This window comes from Sus scrofa, chromosome 8 (genome assembly GCF_000003025.6).
Source record: "Sus scrofa isolate TJ Tabasco breed Duroc chromosome 8, Sscrofa11.1, whole genome shotgun sequence".
Taxonomy (NCBI): domain Eukaryota; kingdom Metazoa; phylum Chordata; class Mammalia; order Artiodactyla; family Suidae; genus Sus; species Sus scrofa.
In genome coordinates this window covers 1,338,053-1,353,531 of record NC_010450.4, presented here as the reverse complement: position 1 = coordinate 1,353,531, position 15,479 = coordinate 1,338,053, and the positions used below count along the sequence as shown (strand labels likewise).

Below are 15,479 nucleotides of genomic sequence, written 5' to 3'. Positions count from 1 at the left end.
AACGCGCCTCCTTCCGGCCCCGCCCACGCTCGCGAGCTCAAGCTCCCGCCCTCCGGAGAGAGACGCCGTCTGCGCCCCTCGGCTCGGAAGGCCCCTCGGGAGTCGTGTTCCGGACTCCGGCCGCCCTGCTCGCTTCGCCCGGCGGAGCCCCAGACCCCTCTCCCGGCCTCGGTTTCTTCACCCATTCGTGAGGTGGAGAACATTCCTGGGGCCTCTACTCCCGGCCGGAAACTAGGCCTGGATCTGCAGGTCCTCCCGGCTTCCGTGCCCCCGGCTGTGCCAGGCCCTGCGCGGGCACCTGGCCCCGGTGACCCCGGACTGGTGGTGGCGCGCGGAGGGCAGAGCAGCCCCGCCCAACCGTGGTCACTGGAGGAGGAGGCACTCCACCAGGGCTTCTGAGGGCTCCCGGGAGGAAGCGACCTCGCAGCTGGGAGCTGAAAGGACCAGAAGGGAGCAGAGTGTTCCCAGAAGCGGGAGCCTGGGTAGGGAAAGCTGGACTAGCCTGTCATCAGTAACCGTGAAGGCTGCCCAGTGTGCCAGGAGTAGAGGTGGGGAGCGATGGGGGTCTGCGGAGGCAAGAGCCAGACCTTGGGGGCCCAGAAGAAGGTGTCAGGGGAGAAACAGAATATTGCCTGCCCTGTCAGTAAACAAAGGATGGCGCAGTCATCAGTGATTGCAGCCACCGCCGGTGGTGCGCCCTGAAGGGGCTCAGGAAGGAAACGAAGGCTGCCCGCCACCTAGCAGCCCTCAGACTACAGCCGCTCTGGGACAGTGAGACCTCAGGCTGTGAAAGCGCGGGATACTGGCCCCAGGTTGCTGCGGTGCATCACAAAGGAGTGATTTCCCTGGACCCTGACTCGTGCATCTTCCCATACAAAGAAAAGCGCTAAATTCCTTAACTTGAGATGTCTGGTTTTCTTTTGACTGCTTCCCTTTTGTCGCAAAACTCATATAGGGGTTCCCATGGTGGCTCAGCAGAAACAAATCTGATTAGCATCCATGAGGATGCAGGTTCAATACCTGGCCTCACTCAGTGGGTTAAGGATCCTCTGCTCCCTGTGCTAATCTGGTAGGTGAAGGGTAATTCTCTCTTCCCCTACAGCGCTTGCTTTGGGCACCCATGCAGACCTTGCACATTATAGAAACAGGTTCAGCAGAGCATGTTCAGTCTAGGCCAGTGTGACTAGAACACAAGGCTTGCAGGACAGAGAGGTTTCCTTCCAAAGAGAACTGCCAGGGAGAGAGGGCCCTTCTTCCTCCAGACGTTGTGAGGATGGAATTGCTCCAGCTTGGAGACAGAGCTCCTGGATCAGGCATGTCCTGAAGTCTACCCAATCTTTGGATTGCCAGTTATGGAAGCTAATAATTCCCCTTTTGAAACCCTCAGAGTTCCTGATGGGGAAATGGCTCGGATTGCCAGTGTCAGAAAATGAGACACACGAACACAGGGAGATTTCAACAAGACTCTTTACTTCTGCAAAAGGGTGCTGGTACTCAAAAAACTCACTCAAAGAAGGAAAGACCCTCCCATTTATCCCTAATGCAGGTGATGTACCTGTCCCCTTCCCATTGGTCAGGTCAGGGTGCACATTCCTCTTGGTTGGCTAATTTGAAACAAATTGTTACTGGGATGGGGGGGGTGGGGGTGGCAGGAGGGCGTTTCAGCCCAAAACTGGAGCAAAATGGAGTCACCAAGATTTCCTTTGATAGAAAAGACATGTTACTTTCCACACGGAGGGAATCTCTCAGGATAAGTCATCCAACCCTGTATCAAGTAAGTTTGAATCATACAACACAGGATGTAAGAAATGTCACGTTTATTCCTTTAAATGAAATTTAATCTGCTCCCAGCTCTAATTTGACAGGTGGGGAATTCCTCTTTTTACCAACATGGGTTGTGGGAAAGTCCTGGGGTTCTGACACAGTTGAGAATGCTGGGGGAGCACTCTGGTCTTTAGCCTGTTCCTGCCACTTAGAGATGTCCACCCTCCTGGCTGAAAGTACCCTGGGGCCCAGCCCGCCTTCCAGGTGCCAATCTCAGCAGACCCAAGGAGGATGTGAAGTGTGGGGATCTCTCCCCTAGAAACCTATCCACCCGGCACTTCCCAGCCCCCTCCCTTACTGCCTTGAGCCCCATGGGCTTGTCAGTCTCTCCTGGGAGCAGTGGCATATTGGCACTATTCACCAGGAGGCTTTCACTCACTCAGCCTGTCCTCAAAGACAAGCACTTCCAGTCCAGGGCTGGGTCTAAGGACTCAGGAGAGTGAATCCATTCCTGTCAGAGCCCTGGGCGGGCTCCCACCAGTGGCTCCAACCTTGTTCCTTTGGTGTCGCTGGCGGAGGCTGGGTGGTGCTCTAAAGTCATCCTGGCTTAGTACTGCTGGGTCCTGGCTCTCCTGGCAGGTGACATCATCTCTTTGAGCACCAGTGGCCTCATCAGCAGATGAGTGGTGGGGACAGTTCCTGCATCCCCAGCCAGCTCCCCCCATCGCGGTGAGGTTTACATGAGGGAAGGGGTGAGAAGGCCCAATTTCCAGTGGCTCAAGAATTCCGGTCACTTCTCCCACTAACTGCACACGCACAATCATATTTAGGCGTGGGGGTTCCCAGACTAAGCCACCGACTCAGGGCAGAGAATGGGCATTCCAGATTTCCACGGGCAGAACAGGCTCTGGGAACTCCAAGGACAGGGCGCCAGGAATCCCTAGCGCTAGGTCTGGGCTAGAGAGGCTATGTTTAGCAGGTAAAATACAAGCCTCCCGAATAAATCTGAATTCCAGATAAAGACTATACTTTTCATCATTAGCTTGTCCCACGCAACAACTGGGCGACTTGCATTTCATTGGGCAACCCAGCTCTGGGCAGAGTGGGGCGCGCGGCCAAGGAAGGAGAGGCGCACACCGCCGCGCACGCTTTATTCGGAGGTATGTGGGGGGGGGGTCTCAGGGTCCGGGGCCGTGCCTGCCCGGCTCAGGCGGCCCCCAGGGGGCGCGCGGGCCCGCAGGCCATGCCTTCTTGCACCAGCGCTCGCAGCCGGCGCTCCCTGCTCTGCTCCAACTCCAGCCTCCGCTGCGCCTCTCGCTGAGCCTGCGGGCGGGCAGTGAGGTCGGCGCGGGGCGGGGCCGTCCCTCCCCGCGGCGGCCCCGCCCCCACGCCCGTGGGCTCCTCCCCCCACCGCGGCTCCCGGCCCCCCGCACCGCCGTGCACCCTCGCGGCCTCCCCAACAGCACTGTCCCGACCCGCGGCTCACCCGCGGCTTGGGGCGCAGGGCCTGCGGCGCCGACACGTGCGGCTGGGCCCCCTGCCCGCGGCGCTGGGCCGCCTTCTCCCGGATCCTGCGCTGCAGCTCCAGCACCCGCTCGTCCTGGGAGGGCGCTCCCGCAGTCGCCGACTGCGCCTTCTTCTCCTCCCACCTGGGCGGGCGGTGGGGCGGGCTTAGCAGGGCCCCCACCGCGGTTGACCCGAGGGGTTCAAGTGCGGGGGAGGGGGAAGGCCCTCCGAAGACAGCTGGGGCGGGGCTCCCCAGCACCTCGCCCCTTTTGCTCCTTGTACTTAACGTTTTTAAAAAGTATTTCATGGGGAATTCCCTTCGTGGCTCAGTGGTTAACAAACCCAACTAGGATTCCTGGCCTCGCTCAGTGGGTTCAGGATCCAGCTGTTGCTGTGGTGTAGGTCGCAGACGCGGCTCGGATCCTGCGCTGCTGTGGCTGTGATGTAGGCCTGCAGCTGTAGCTCGGAATCGACCCCTAGCCTGGGAACTTCCATGTGCCGCGGGAGTGGCCCTGAAAAGACAAAAAGACAAAATAATAATAGTTAAAAAGTATTCCATGTATATTAACTGTGTGTGTCTGTCTGTGTTGGGATTAACAAGCAAAAGCCCCTTCCTCTCCCACGCTCCCCTTGCCACCCACGCCTCGAGGTCACCTGCTGCTGCTATTTGGCTATCTTGGGGGATGGCTTACATACTAGGCCACGTGGGGCCGGAAGAGTCACCTCGGTTTTTCTAAAACAAAAAGACTGTTTGTGTCCCCGTGCTTTTCCAAACAAGAGAGGAGAGCTGCTTGACAACCAAATGCTACCTGTGAACCCCAACTGACTCCTGGCTTTAAAAAGTTAGAGCAGACAGTCTCTGAAAGTTATAGTTAACAGGCCTGGGATTCCTGAAGAAATGTGAACACAAACAGGATATCGGGAGTCTGATGTTTCCAAGTTGTGTCCACGTGCTGTGGTTTGTAGGGCAGTGGTTTTTTTTTTCTCAGAAGGTGATTAGGGGAGTTTGCAGCGCGGCTCAGTAGTAATGAACCGAACCCAACTAGTAGCTATGAGGATGCGGATTCGATCCCTGGCCTCACTCAGTAGGTTAAGGATCCAGCGTTGCTGTGAGCTGTGATGTAAGTCACAAACTCAGCTCGGATCCGACATCGGTGTGGTGTGGTGTAGGCTGGCCACTACAGCTGGGACTCTCAGCCCCTGGCTTGGGAATTTCCATAGGCTGTAAGTTCGGCCCTAAAAATCCAAAAAAAAAAAAAAAAAGTTCCCGTCGTGGCACAGTGGTTAATGAATTCGACTAGGAACCATGAGGTTGTGGGTTGGGTCCCTGCCCTTGCTCAGTGGGTTAAGGATCCGGCGTTGCCGTGAGCTGTGGTGTAGGTCGCAGATGTGGCTCAGATCCCACGTTGCTGTGGCTCTGGCGTAGGCCGGCAGCTGCAGCTCTGATTTGACCCCTCTACTGGGAACCTCCATATGCCGAGGGAGCGGCCTAAGAAATGGCAAATAAAGACAAAAAAAAAAAAAAGAAAGAAAAAATGGTGCTCAGGAGTGAAGCATCTGATGCCTGCACTACTTCCCAATGGTTCCGCAAAGACTAAACAGCTAGCTGGATGAAGCCCATGGCTGGAGGACATGGCCCTGGATATCCAAGCCTCGCCACAGGATTTTTTCACCGCTTTTGAATGCCTGAAACCCGTCTAAGAAAATAGTCCAGGGGTGGGCAGAGTATTGCAAGGGAACTGCCTGGGCAGGAGTGGGGTGGGTTGCTAGAAGGAGAACCCATGCAGGTGCAAAGGCACGCTCCTTGCCCCTTGCGGCCCCAGGTGCCTGCCCTGGGGCCACTGGCACCAACCTCAAGGCCGCAGTCCTCCCATTGGCCGCCCGGCACAGCGCGACCTGCTCCACCGCGTTCTGCAGCTCCTGGCTCTTGGCACGCTTGCCGCGAATGATCTGGTCTCGCTTCTCCTCCTGCTTGCGCTGCTGGGCTTCCTTGAGCAGAGCCAGCCGCTCGCGCAATTCCACGATGGACATCTCCCCTTCTAAGCCATAGCCGGGGATCTGCAGGGTGGGTGAGCCAGGCCTCAGGCTGGGAGCCAGGCCCACGGCCTGTGCCCAGCCTGCCTGGCTGGGTGCACTGGCTTTCCCTCTCACCAGTGCTGGTGCCTCGCCTGAGTCCACAGGCCTGGCCCCATTCCCAAGAGAGCCCCTGCCTGCCCAGTGGTGCCTGGGTGACATGTTCACTATTCAGCTTCATCAGGCCGCCCTAGACCTGGGTGAGAAATCTCAGCTGGATGCCCTGGGGACCCCTCCTCTGTGGCAGGACCCAGATGGAGCTCACCACGGTCTCCCCAGCCAGGAGCTGGAGCTCCGGGTAGAGATCCCCTCGGACTCTGCACACCCCCTGGGGCCAGGCCTGCCCTCACATCACCACGCAACAGCCTGGCCTCTCCTGGTGTTTTTCACACAGGCTTCCAGACACTGCTGCCCTCTTTCAGCCTCCCGCCTTGGCCTCTGCGCACCTGCGTGCTCCCTACACTGCCCTCTCTACCCGGGCCTGGTGAGTCCTCAGAGCCCCCCCATGGAGCCAGTCTTGCCCACCCGCAGGTGCTACAGAGGTCTCCCTGGCAGGACAGTGAGGGTCTGGGCCAGACCCAGGCCTCGCGTGGGCCGGGCCGGTGCACAGCAGCTGGATAGGAGTGACGAGCCGATCTCAGCTTGGGCCCAGACCACCTTAGGCCTTGGTGGGAATTCTGGACACAGCCTCCCTTGGCACTACCAGGCCCAGCAGGACATGGGGAAGCTCCCCGAGCTCATGGGGCGGTCATGGGCTGGGGCTGGGTCCCCACCTGCGTTAGGTCCACCAGCTTGCCCTTGCGCGTGGGCTGCGTCTCCAGGGCTCGCAGCTGGGCGGTAAGCTCACAGCGCCGCCTCTGCTCCTCCTTGGCCGCCTCTGCACTGCGCTGTAGCAGCTCCCGGCTCTCCTCCATCACCTCCTGAACTAGGGGCCAAGCGGGGCGCTGAAGGGCGGGAGAGCGGCCAGGCCGCACGGGGCAGGGGTAGCGCCCCTGGCGGGCACCGTACCAATCTGCCGGCGGCCCTTCAGGAGCTTCGTCTGTGCTGCTCTGACGTTCTTCTGCGTCTCCATCACCTGCTCCACCAGCTCCTTCACGGACCTTTCCTCCTGGAGGCGCCTCTCAGCACACTGCTGCATCAGCTCAGCTGTCTAGACAACGGGCCGGCCACAGTCAGAGCTGCTGCCTGAGCCCCTGGGCCCGCCCCAGCCCTAGCCCGACGAGCAGCATGAGGTCTGGACAGCAGATCCCTGAACCACCCTGGAACCTGGGTCTACGCTCATCAGCTTCTGGAGGTCGGGCCTTGGGGGAAGATCCACTGCAGTCCTGGGGGTGTGAACCTAGGCGCGCACAGCCCGTCCCCAGCTGACAACGAAGCTGAGGAGGACAGCCCCAGAGTCCTGGGGAAACCGGGTCGGAGCCACTGGGTTTGCCCTGAAGCCTACCCACTGACTGAAGTTAAGAAAGGAAGGCATCCCTTGCTTTGAAGCCACGTGGAGCTGAATGTTCAGGTTCTGCCCAGGTCTGTGCATAGGACGTGCCGGCCTGGAAGGCCCTAGGCTCCCCGTCACGTGAGCCCTAGGCATGCACTGATGATGAACTGGCAGTCGTCACTCTTTGACCCATTCCACCACTGATAGACATTGAAGTTGTTTCCAGTTTGGCGCCATTATGAACAATTCAGAATATCATTGTCAGTCTTGAAGATGCTACAGAGGATAGGGTGGGATTTAAACCTCCTGCCAGGGAGCCCCTGGGTTTCCCAGCCCCCCGAAGCCTTGGCAGCTAGGGGCTCACCTCCGACTGCGTGGCACACGGAGGGATGGCCTGTGGTGGCATGGACTCCAGGCTCAGGCACACTGGCAGGAAGGAAGACTTTCGTAAAGCAATTTGCCAGCATGTCTAAGACTGGCTCTTGACCACCTCTCTCTGTGCCAGGTAATTCCAGAGCTAAGAAAAGGGATCAGGGCTCTCGGACAAATGGCTGTTTGGGGCTGGGCAGGGAAGGTACAGACGGGCCTGGAGCATACAGGTCCGAGAAGAAAGCAAGTGCAAGTGCTCAGAAACCAAGAGGATGGGGGTGGCTGGGTCATGTCCAAGGGCCGTAGACACCAGCCTGAAAGGGCGCCTCCCGCTGGCCAGAGCTGGCGCAAAATAAACATGTCCTACTGCATTAAAACACAAAGTAGGAGTTCCCGTCATGGCTCAGCGGAAAGGAATCAGACTAGCATCCATGAGGACACAGGCTCGATCCCTGGCCTCGATCAGCAGGTTAAGGATCCAGCGTTGCTGTGAGCTGTGCTGTAGGCTGTAGATTCGGCTCAGATCTGGTGTTGCTGTGACTGTGGTGTAGACCAGCAGCTGAAGCTCCCATTCAACCCCTAGCCTGGGAACTTCCATATGCTGCGGGTGCAGCCCTAAAAAGAGAAAAAAACAACATCAACAACCACAACAAAAACCCCACAATGTGTAAAATAAAAATCTGCGTCCACACTAATATAAATAAGCGAGTAAGTGGGGGAGAAGAGACAGCCGTCTGTGCTGAAGAACCCACGTAAGATCTTCTTGAGGGGGTGAGGGTGACCCAAGAGGAGGCCCTTCCCGTGGAAAGGGGGAGAAGCCGGGCCATCAACCTGCGCGGTGACGTGCGACAGTGGGCGCCCTGAAGGAATGTGCTGAGAAGCCTGACGTCTTCCGCGCCAGTCTGATCACAAGCACATCCGTCATCCCAACGGAGGGACGTTCTGTAGGACGCCTGCCCAGCAAGCTTCAGAACTGCCAGGGCCATCAAGGACAAGAAGGCCTGAGAAAGCGTCACAGCCAAGAGGAGTCTGAGACATGACAGCTCAATGAAACTGGTGTCCTGGGCGGAAAAAGGCCGCGACGGCGGGGGAGTCACGCCATCCCCATCCAGTGCGGAGTTCAGGTAAATCAGGCACCAATTCTGGTTTGTGAGTTGTGATGGGTGCACCCCAGTGATACTGGGTTAGTGTCCCCCTCACATTCCTGTCCGCCTCGAACCTCAGAATATGACCTTATTTCCAACTAGTTAAGGATCCAATAAGTTAAGGATCTTGAGATGAAATCATCCTGGACTTAGGGCCTAAATCCGAGGATAAGTATTACTATAAGAAGAGGTAGAGACGGGGTGAGGCCGCCACAAACCGAGGAATTCCCGGGTCACCGGAAGCTGGGAGAGGCTAAGACCAAGCACCGCCCACCCAACACCCGGATCTGGGACCTCGGGCCTCCAGAACAGCGTCAAGGGCCGTCCAGTTTTCTGGGCTTTGTTGTGGCCAATCGGAAAGCCCTGCACCTGGTGATGTCAGATGTTACCGGCAGAAGAAGCTGGGTGAGGAGAACAGGGGAGCCCTCTGTGTCATTTGCAACTTTTCTGTCACTGTTAAAAACACTCCAAAATAAAAAGTTCATTTTAAAAAGTACTGTTGGGACACAAAAAGACAACCCACAGAATGGTAGAAAATCTTTGCAAGTGAATCAACTGACAAGGAATTAATCTCCAAAATTTATAAACAATTTCTGCAGCTCCATACCAAAAAAACAAACAACCCCATCCAAAAATGGGCAGAAGATCTAAACAGACAGTTCTCCAAAAAAGACATACAGATGGCCAAGAAACACATGAAAAGATGTTCAGTGTCACTCATTATTAGAGAAATGCAAATCAAAACCACGATGAGGTACCACCTTACACCAGCCAGAATGGCCATCATCCAAAAGTCTACAAACAGTAAGTGCTGGAGAGGGTGTGGAGAAAAAGGAACTCTATTACGCTGTTGGTGGGATTGCAAATTGGTGCAACCACTGTGGAAAGCAGTATGGAGATTCCTCAGAAAACTAAACATAGAACTACCATTTGATCCAGCAATCCCACTCCCGGCAATCCCACTCCCGGGCATCTATCCAGAGAAAACCACGACTCGCAAAGACACATGTACTCCAATGTTCACTGCAGCACTATTTACAATAGCCAAGACACGGAAACAACCTAAATGTCCATCGACAGAGGAGTGGATCCAGAAGATGTGGTACATACACACGATGGAATATTACTCAGCCATCAAAAAGAACGAAATACCAGCATTTTTAGCAACATGGATGGACCTAGAAACTATCATGCTAAGTGAAGTCAGCTATACAATGAGACACCAACATCAAATGCTTTCACTGACATGTGGAATCTGAAAACAGGACAGACGGAACTTCTTTGCAGAACAGATGCTGACTCACAGACATTGAAAAACTTATGGTCTCCGGAGGAGACAGTTTGGGGGGTGGGGGGATGTGCTTGGGCTTTGGGATGGAAATCCTGTGAAATTGGATTGTTATGATCATTATACAACTACGGATGTGATCAATTCATTTGAGTAATAAAAAAATGAAAATAAATAAATAAATAAATAAAAAGTACTGTTGGGGAAGTTCTCATCATGGCTCAGCAGGTTACAACCTGATTCGTATCCATGAGGACTTGGGTTCGATCCCTGGCCTCGCTTAGTGGGTTAAGGATCCGGCGTTGCCATACGCTGTGGTGTATGTCACAGATGCGGCTTGGATCCTGTGTTGCTGTGGCTATGGTGTAGGCTGGTGGCTGCGGCTCCCATTCAACCCCTAGCCTGAGAACCTCCATATGCCTTAGGTACAGCCCTAAAAAGCAAAAATGAATAAATAAATAGAAAATACTGTGGGGGAGTTCCTGTCGTGGCGCAGTGGTTAACGAATCCGACTAGGAACCATGAGGATGCGGGTTCGATCCCTGGCCTCGCTCAGTGAGTTAAGGATCTGGCATTGCCCTGAGCTGCAGTGTAGTTTGCAGACGCAGCTCAGATCCCATGTTGTGGTGGCTCTGGCGTAGGCCGGTGGCTACAGCTCTGATTCGACCCCTAGCCTGGGAACCTCCATATGCTGCAGGAGTGGCCCAAGAAATGGCAAAAAGACAAAAAAAAAAAAAAAAAAAAGAAAAGAAAATACTGTTGGGGAGTTCCCTGGTAGCTCCGTGGGTTAAGGAGCCAACATTGTCACTGCAGCAGCATGGGTCGCTCCTGTGGCGTAGGTTTGATCCCTGGCCCGGGAACATCCACACGCTGCAAGTGTGGCCAGATAAATAAATGAAAAGTACTTTTCAAAACCTTTGTAATAAGTTCGAGGAAAGCTTGTGTGGACATATGAGGCGAATACCAGCAGGCTCCCAAACACGAGGAGCCGCGTCTCGAGTGAGTAGAGTAGATGCCAAGGAAGACCTGGCCTCAGAGACGAGGGCGCCGAGTCCCTGGGTGCCCAGCCACCCGCCCGTCCAGGTGGTGCAGAGACAGCCTGGAGACCGCTGGGAGCCTGGTCCTGGGAACGAGGAAAAAGGGCGCGTCTCCCGGCTCTGCAAACCTCGTGGGACCGGGAGGCAGCGGAGGAGCCTGCCTGGGAGGCAGGTGCCCAGGTCCTGCGGTCAGTAGCCTCTGGTGCCCTCCCCCCCCCCGCGAGAATGGGAATCAGAGGAGGCCTAGCGCAGAGGGAGGACTTTCACCACCCCGCCTGCTGTGTGACAGTGCAGGCCACGTTGAGGGGGCGGTTACAAGGGACTCCTGCCCCTCCAGGTCAGGGGTCACGAGCCACGTGGGGAAGGTGAGCCTCCAAGCCCGCCCGGCAGTAATGTGGCCGCGTGCCCCCCTCCCTGCCAGGGCAGCGTTGAGGACGGCAGTTCAGACAGAGGCTTAAAGGGGATTCAAAATCTCACAGAGCCTAAGACATCTGGGTTTCAGTCAAAACCACTGCTCACACCAAAGGCCAGGATGAAGACGCAATCAGCAGATGCCGACGCTGAGACTGCGGATGTTATATTTGACGCCCCGACTGTTTCTTTTTAGAGCCCCACCTACATGTGGGAGTTCCTGGCTGGGGGGGAGTCGCAGCTGCAGCTGCTGGCCTGCGCCACAGCCGCACCAGGTCAGAGCCGCATCCGCGAACCATGCACAGCTTGCGGCAACTAGGGATCCTTAACCTATTGAATCAGGCCAGGGATCGGGATCGAACCTGCGTCTTCATGGAGACTAGTCAGGTCCTTAACCTGATGAGTCACAATGGGAACTCGGTCAACGACTTTTATTCATTTATTTATTTTTTAAATTTTTTTGTGTCTTTTCTAGGGCCGCTCCCACAGCACATGGAGGTTCCCAGGCTAGGGGTCTAATCGAAGCTGTAGGCAACGGCCTACACCAGAGCCACAGCAACTCGGGATCCGAGCCGCGTCTGCAACCTACACCACAGCTCATGGCAACGCCGGATCCCCAACCCACTGAGCGAGGCCAGGGATCGAACCCTCAACCTCATGGTTTCTAGTCGGATCCGCTAACCACTGAGCCACGACGGGAACTCCTGTCAACGACTTTTAAAGAAGTCATCATAAAAACACCTCAACTAGCTATTATGAAGAACCTCGGAGCTCCCATTGTGGTGTAGCAGAAACAAATCTGACTAGGTTGTGGGTTCAATCCCTGGACTTGCTCAGCAGGTCAAGGACCCGGCGTTGCTGTGAGCTGTGGTGTAGGTCGCAGATGCGGCTTGGATCCCATGTTGCTGTGGCTGTGGTGGAGGCCGGCGGCTACAGCTCCGATTAGACCCCTCGCCTGGGAACCTCCATGTGCCATGGGTGTGGCCCTAAAAAGACAAAAAGACAAAAAAAAACACGACAAATTTAACATAATTAAACAGTATTAATTGATATTAATTAAAGATTATGTTAACAACCACAATGGAATCCACTGGACATCAGTGATGAAGGATAACTGGAATGTCTCCAAATGCTTGGAAACTAAGTTACATCATTTTATTTATCTATTTATTTTAGGGCCATACCCGCAGCACATGGAGATTCCCGGGCTAGGGGTCGAACTGGAGCTGTAGCCGCTGGCCTAGAGCACGGCCACAGCAACGCCAGATCCGAGCAGTGTCTACACCACACCTCACAGCAGTGCCGGATCCTTAATCCACTGAGTGAGGCCAGGGGCTGAAGCTGCCTCATCAGGGATGCTAGTCAGGTTCATTTCCGCTGAGCCACGACAGGAACTCCCTGAATTACATAATTTTAAATAATCCAGGGGTCAAAGAGAAAAATCTCAAGCGAAATGAAAAAATGCATTGAATTGAATGAATATCAGAATGTGTGGCCACAGCTAAAGCAGCAAAAGAAGGGAAACGCGGAGCACTGAGAGGTTACGGTAGCAAAGCAGAGAAGACTCCCCTCTACCTCCCGCTCAAGGAGCCCGGAGAACGAGTAAAACGAAGCGAGAAAAGGAGGGGAATACCAAGGAGCAGAAACCGATGACACTGGGAAAAGTAAAGCGGTGGGGAAAAATCAGTGGAATAAGAGCTGGTTCTTCGAAAGGATTAGTGACATTGACAAATCTCCAGCAAGGTGTATAGGACAAAAGTGAAAAGACACAAATCACCAATATCGAGAAACAGGTTACATCTCGTTAGACCCTACAGACAGAAAAACGACGGTGACAGATTCTTACAAACAACTCCATCTGCGTAGTTTGGCAACCTCGTGAACTGGATCAATTCCTCAAAACACACACACACACACACACACACACACACACACACACACTACCACACCTCGCCCAGTATGGAACAGATGATGTGAACAGCCTTGTAACTTATAAGGAAATTGAATTTCTAATTTAGAAACCTCTGAAAAAGAAATCTCCAGGCCTACATGATCTCATTAGATAATTCTACCCAATGTTGAAAGAATTAATATCAATTCTATACAATCTTTCCAAGAAAATCCAAGGAGAGACTGCTTTTCAAATTCATTTTATGGAGCTAAAATTACCTGGATACCAAAACCAGACAAAAGATAGCACAAAGAAGAGAATTACAGACTTAACACCTCTTCTGAAATGTTATGCAAATTTGATTTTGTTAAAGGTTAATTTATGCAAGAACACCTTTAACAAAATCTAAATAGGAGCAAATAGAATTCAGCATATATGAGAAGGATCCCATGTACCCAAGTGGAGTTGCTTCTAGGGCTACAGCCGGTTCAACGTGTGAAAATCAGTCAGGGTAACCCACCACATTAACAGGCTAAAGAAGAAAGAATCGCATGATCACATCAGCTGATACAGAAAAGCACTTGGTAAAATTTCATCATAAAAATGCTCAGAGGAATTCCCATTGTGGCGCAGTGGTTAGCAAATCTGACTAGGAACCATGAGGTTGTGGGTTCGATCCCTAGCCTCACTCAGTGTGTTAAGGATCCAGCGTTGCTTTGAGCTGTGGTGTAGGCGAGGCAGCAGCTCCGATTTGACCCCTAGTCTGGGAACCTCCATGTGCCATGGGTGCAGCCCTAGAAAGAAAAAAAAAAAAAAAAAAGGAAAGAAAGAAAGGGAAAGGGAACACACACACACACACACACACACACACACACACACACACGACCGGGGCACTTTGCTGTACAGCTGAAATTGACAGAACACTGTCAATCAACTATAATTTAAAATTTTTTAAAGAAGAAAGTGGACATGATGAACTAAGCTTTGATGGAGGCGTTGAGAAAATTCACTGAGGACAGGACAGTCTCTTCAATAACTGGTGTTGGTCGGAGTTCCCGTCATGGCGCAGTGGTTAACGAATCCGACCAGGAATCATGAGGTCCGATCCCTGGCCTTGCTCAGTGGGTTAAGGATCTGGCATTGCCGTGAGCTGTGGTGTAGGTTGCAGATGCGGCTCGGATCCCGCGTTGCTATGGCTCTGGCGTAGGCCGGTGGCTACAGCTCCGATTCGACTCCTAGCCTGGGAACCTCCATATGCCGCGGGAGCGGCCCAAGAAATAGCAAAAAGACAAAAAAAAAAATAATAATAATAATAAAAAAATAAAAATTTTCTGCACAGAAAAAGAAACGATCAGTGAAATGAAAAGGGAACCTATGGAATGAGAGAAAACATTTGCAAATCATATATCCAATAAGGGGTTAATGTCCAAAATATATAAGGAATTCATAGAGCTCAATAGCAAAATTAAATAATCTGACTAAAAAATGGGTGAAGGATATGAACAGCTTTCTTTTTCTTTTTCTTGTTTTTTTTTTTGTCTTTTCTAGGGCTGCTCCCGCAGCATATGGAGGTTCCCAGGCTAGGGGTCCAATCGGAGCTGCAGACGCCAGCCTGCGCCACAGCCACAGCAACTTGGGATCCAAGCCGCATCTGCAACCTACACCACAGCTCATGGCAATGCCGGATCCTTGACCCACAGAGCAAGGCCAAGAATCGAACCTGCAACCTCAGGGTTGCTAGTTGGATTCCTTAACCACCGAGCCATGATGGGAACTCCATGAACAAACATTTTTCTGAAGAAGACGCACAGATGGCCAACAGGTGCATTAAAAGATGCTCAATATCACTAATCTTCAGGGAAACGAAAATCAAAGTGACAATGAGATAACACCTGGTATCTGTCAGACTCTCATAGAAAGTCCAAAGCTAACATGGGTTGGCAGAGACATGGAGAAAAGGGATGCCTGTTCACTGTTGGTGGGGCTGTAAATTGGTGCAGCCACCGTGGAAAACAATGCGGAGGCTCCTCAAAACATAAAAAACAGGACTTCTGGAGTTCCCGCCATGGCTCAGCAGAAACCAGTCTGACTAGCATCCATGTGGACGCGGGTTCGATCCCTGGCCTTGATCAGTGGGTTAAGGATCCAGTGCTGCCGTGAGCTGTGGTGTAGGCCCGTGGCTACAGCTCCAATTCGACCCCTGGCCTGGGAACCTCCCTATGCTGTGAGTGCGGCCCTAAAACAGACAAAAAACAAAACAAAACAAGTAATCCCACTTCCGAGTACACATCCGAAGGAAATGAAGCCACTACCGTGAAGCGGCGTCTGCACCCCCGCCTTCACAACAGCGTGATGCATAGCAGCCAGGACAGTGAAACCAAGTGATCAGGTCCCGAGAGACGAACGGCTGAAGACGGCGTGGCGCATATTCATAACGGAGCATCACTCAGCCTTAAAAGAGAAGGAAATCTTGCCATTTGCGGCAACACTATGCCAAGCGAAACCAGCCAGACACAGAAAGACAAAGACTGTGTCAACTCAGTCTTTTTTTGCCATTTCTAGG

General features: G+C 53.5%; 1 protein-coding gene across 1 annotated transcript in view; it reads right to left on the bottom strand.

Annotated features, from left to right (window-relative positions):
- Positions 1,801-15,479, bottom strand: part of CFAP99 (cilia and flagella associated protein 99) — a 38,643-nt gene continuing 24,964 nt past the window's right edge. The window contains exons 12-16 of the mRNA XM_021100933.1: positions 6,352-6,493; positions 6,117-6,268; positions 5,123-5,328; positions 3,251-3,413; positions 1,801-3,087 (exon numbers count right to left, since the gene is read on the bottom strand). Of these exons, the coding sequence (XP_020956592.1) occupies positions 2,971-3,087; positions 3,251-3,413; positions 5,123-5,328; positions 6,117-6,268; positions 6,352-6,493 (780 nt within the window). The 3' untranslated portion in view covers positions 1,801-2,970. The remainder of the gene's footprint in view (positions 3,088-3,250; positions 3,414-5,122; positions 5,329-6,116; positions 6,269-6,351; positions 6,494-15,479) is intronic.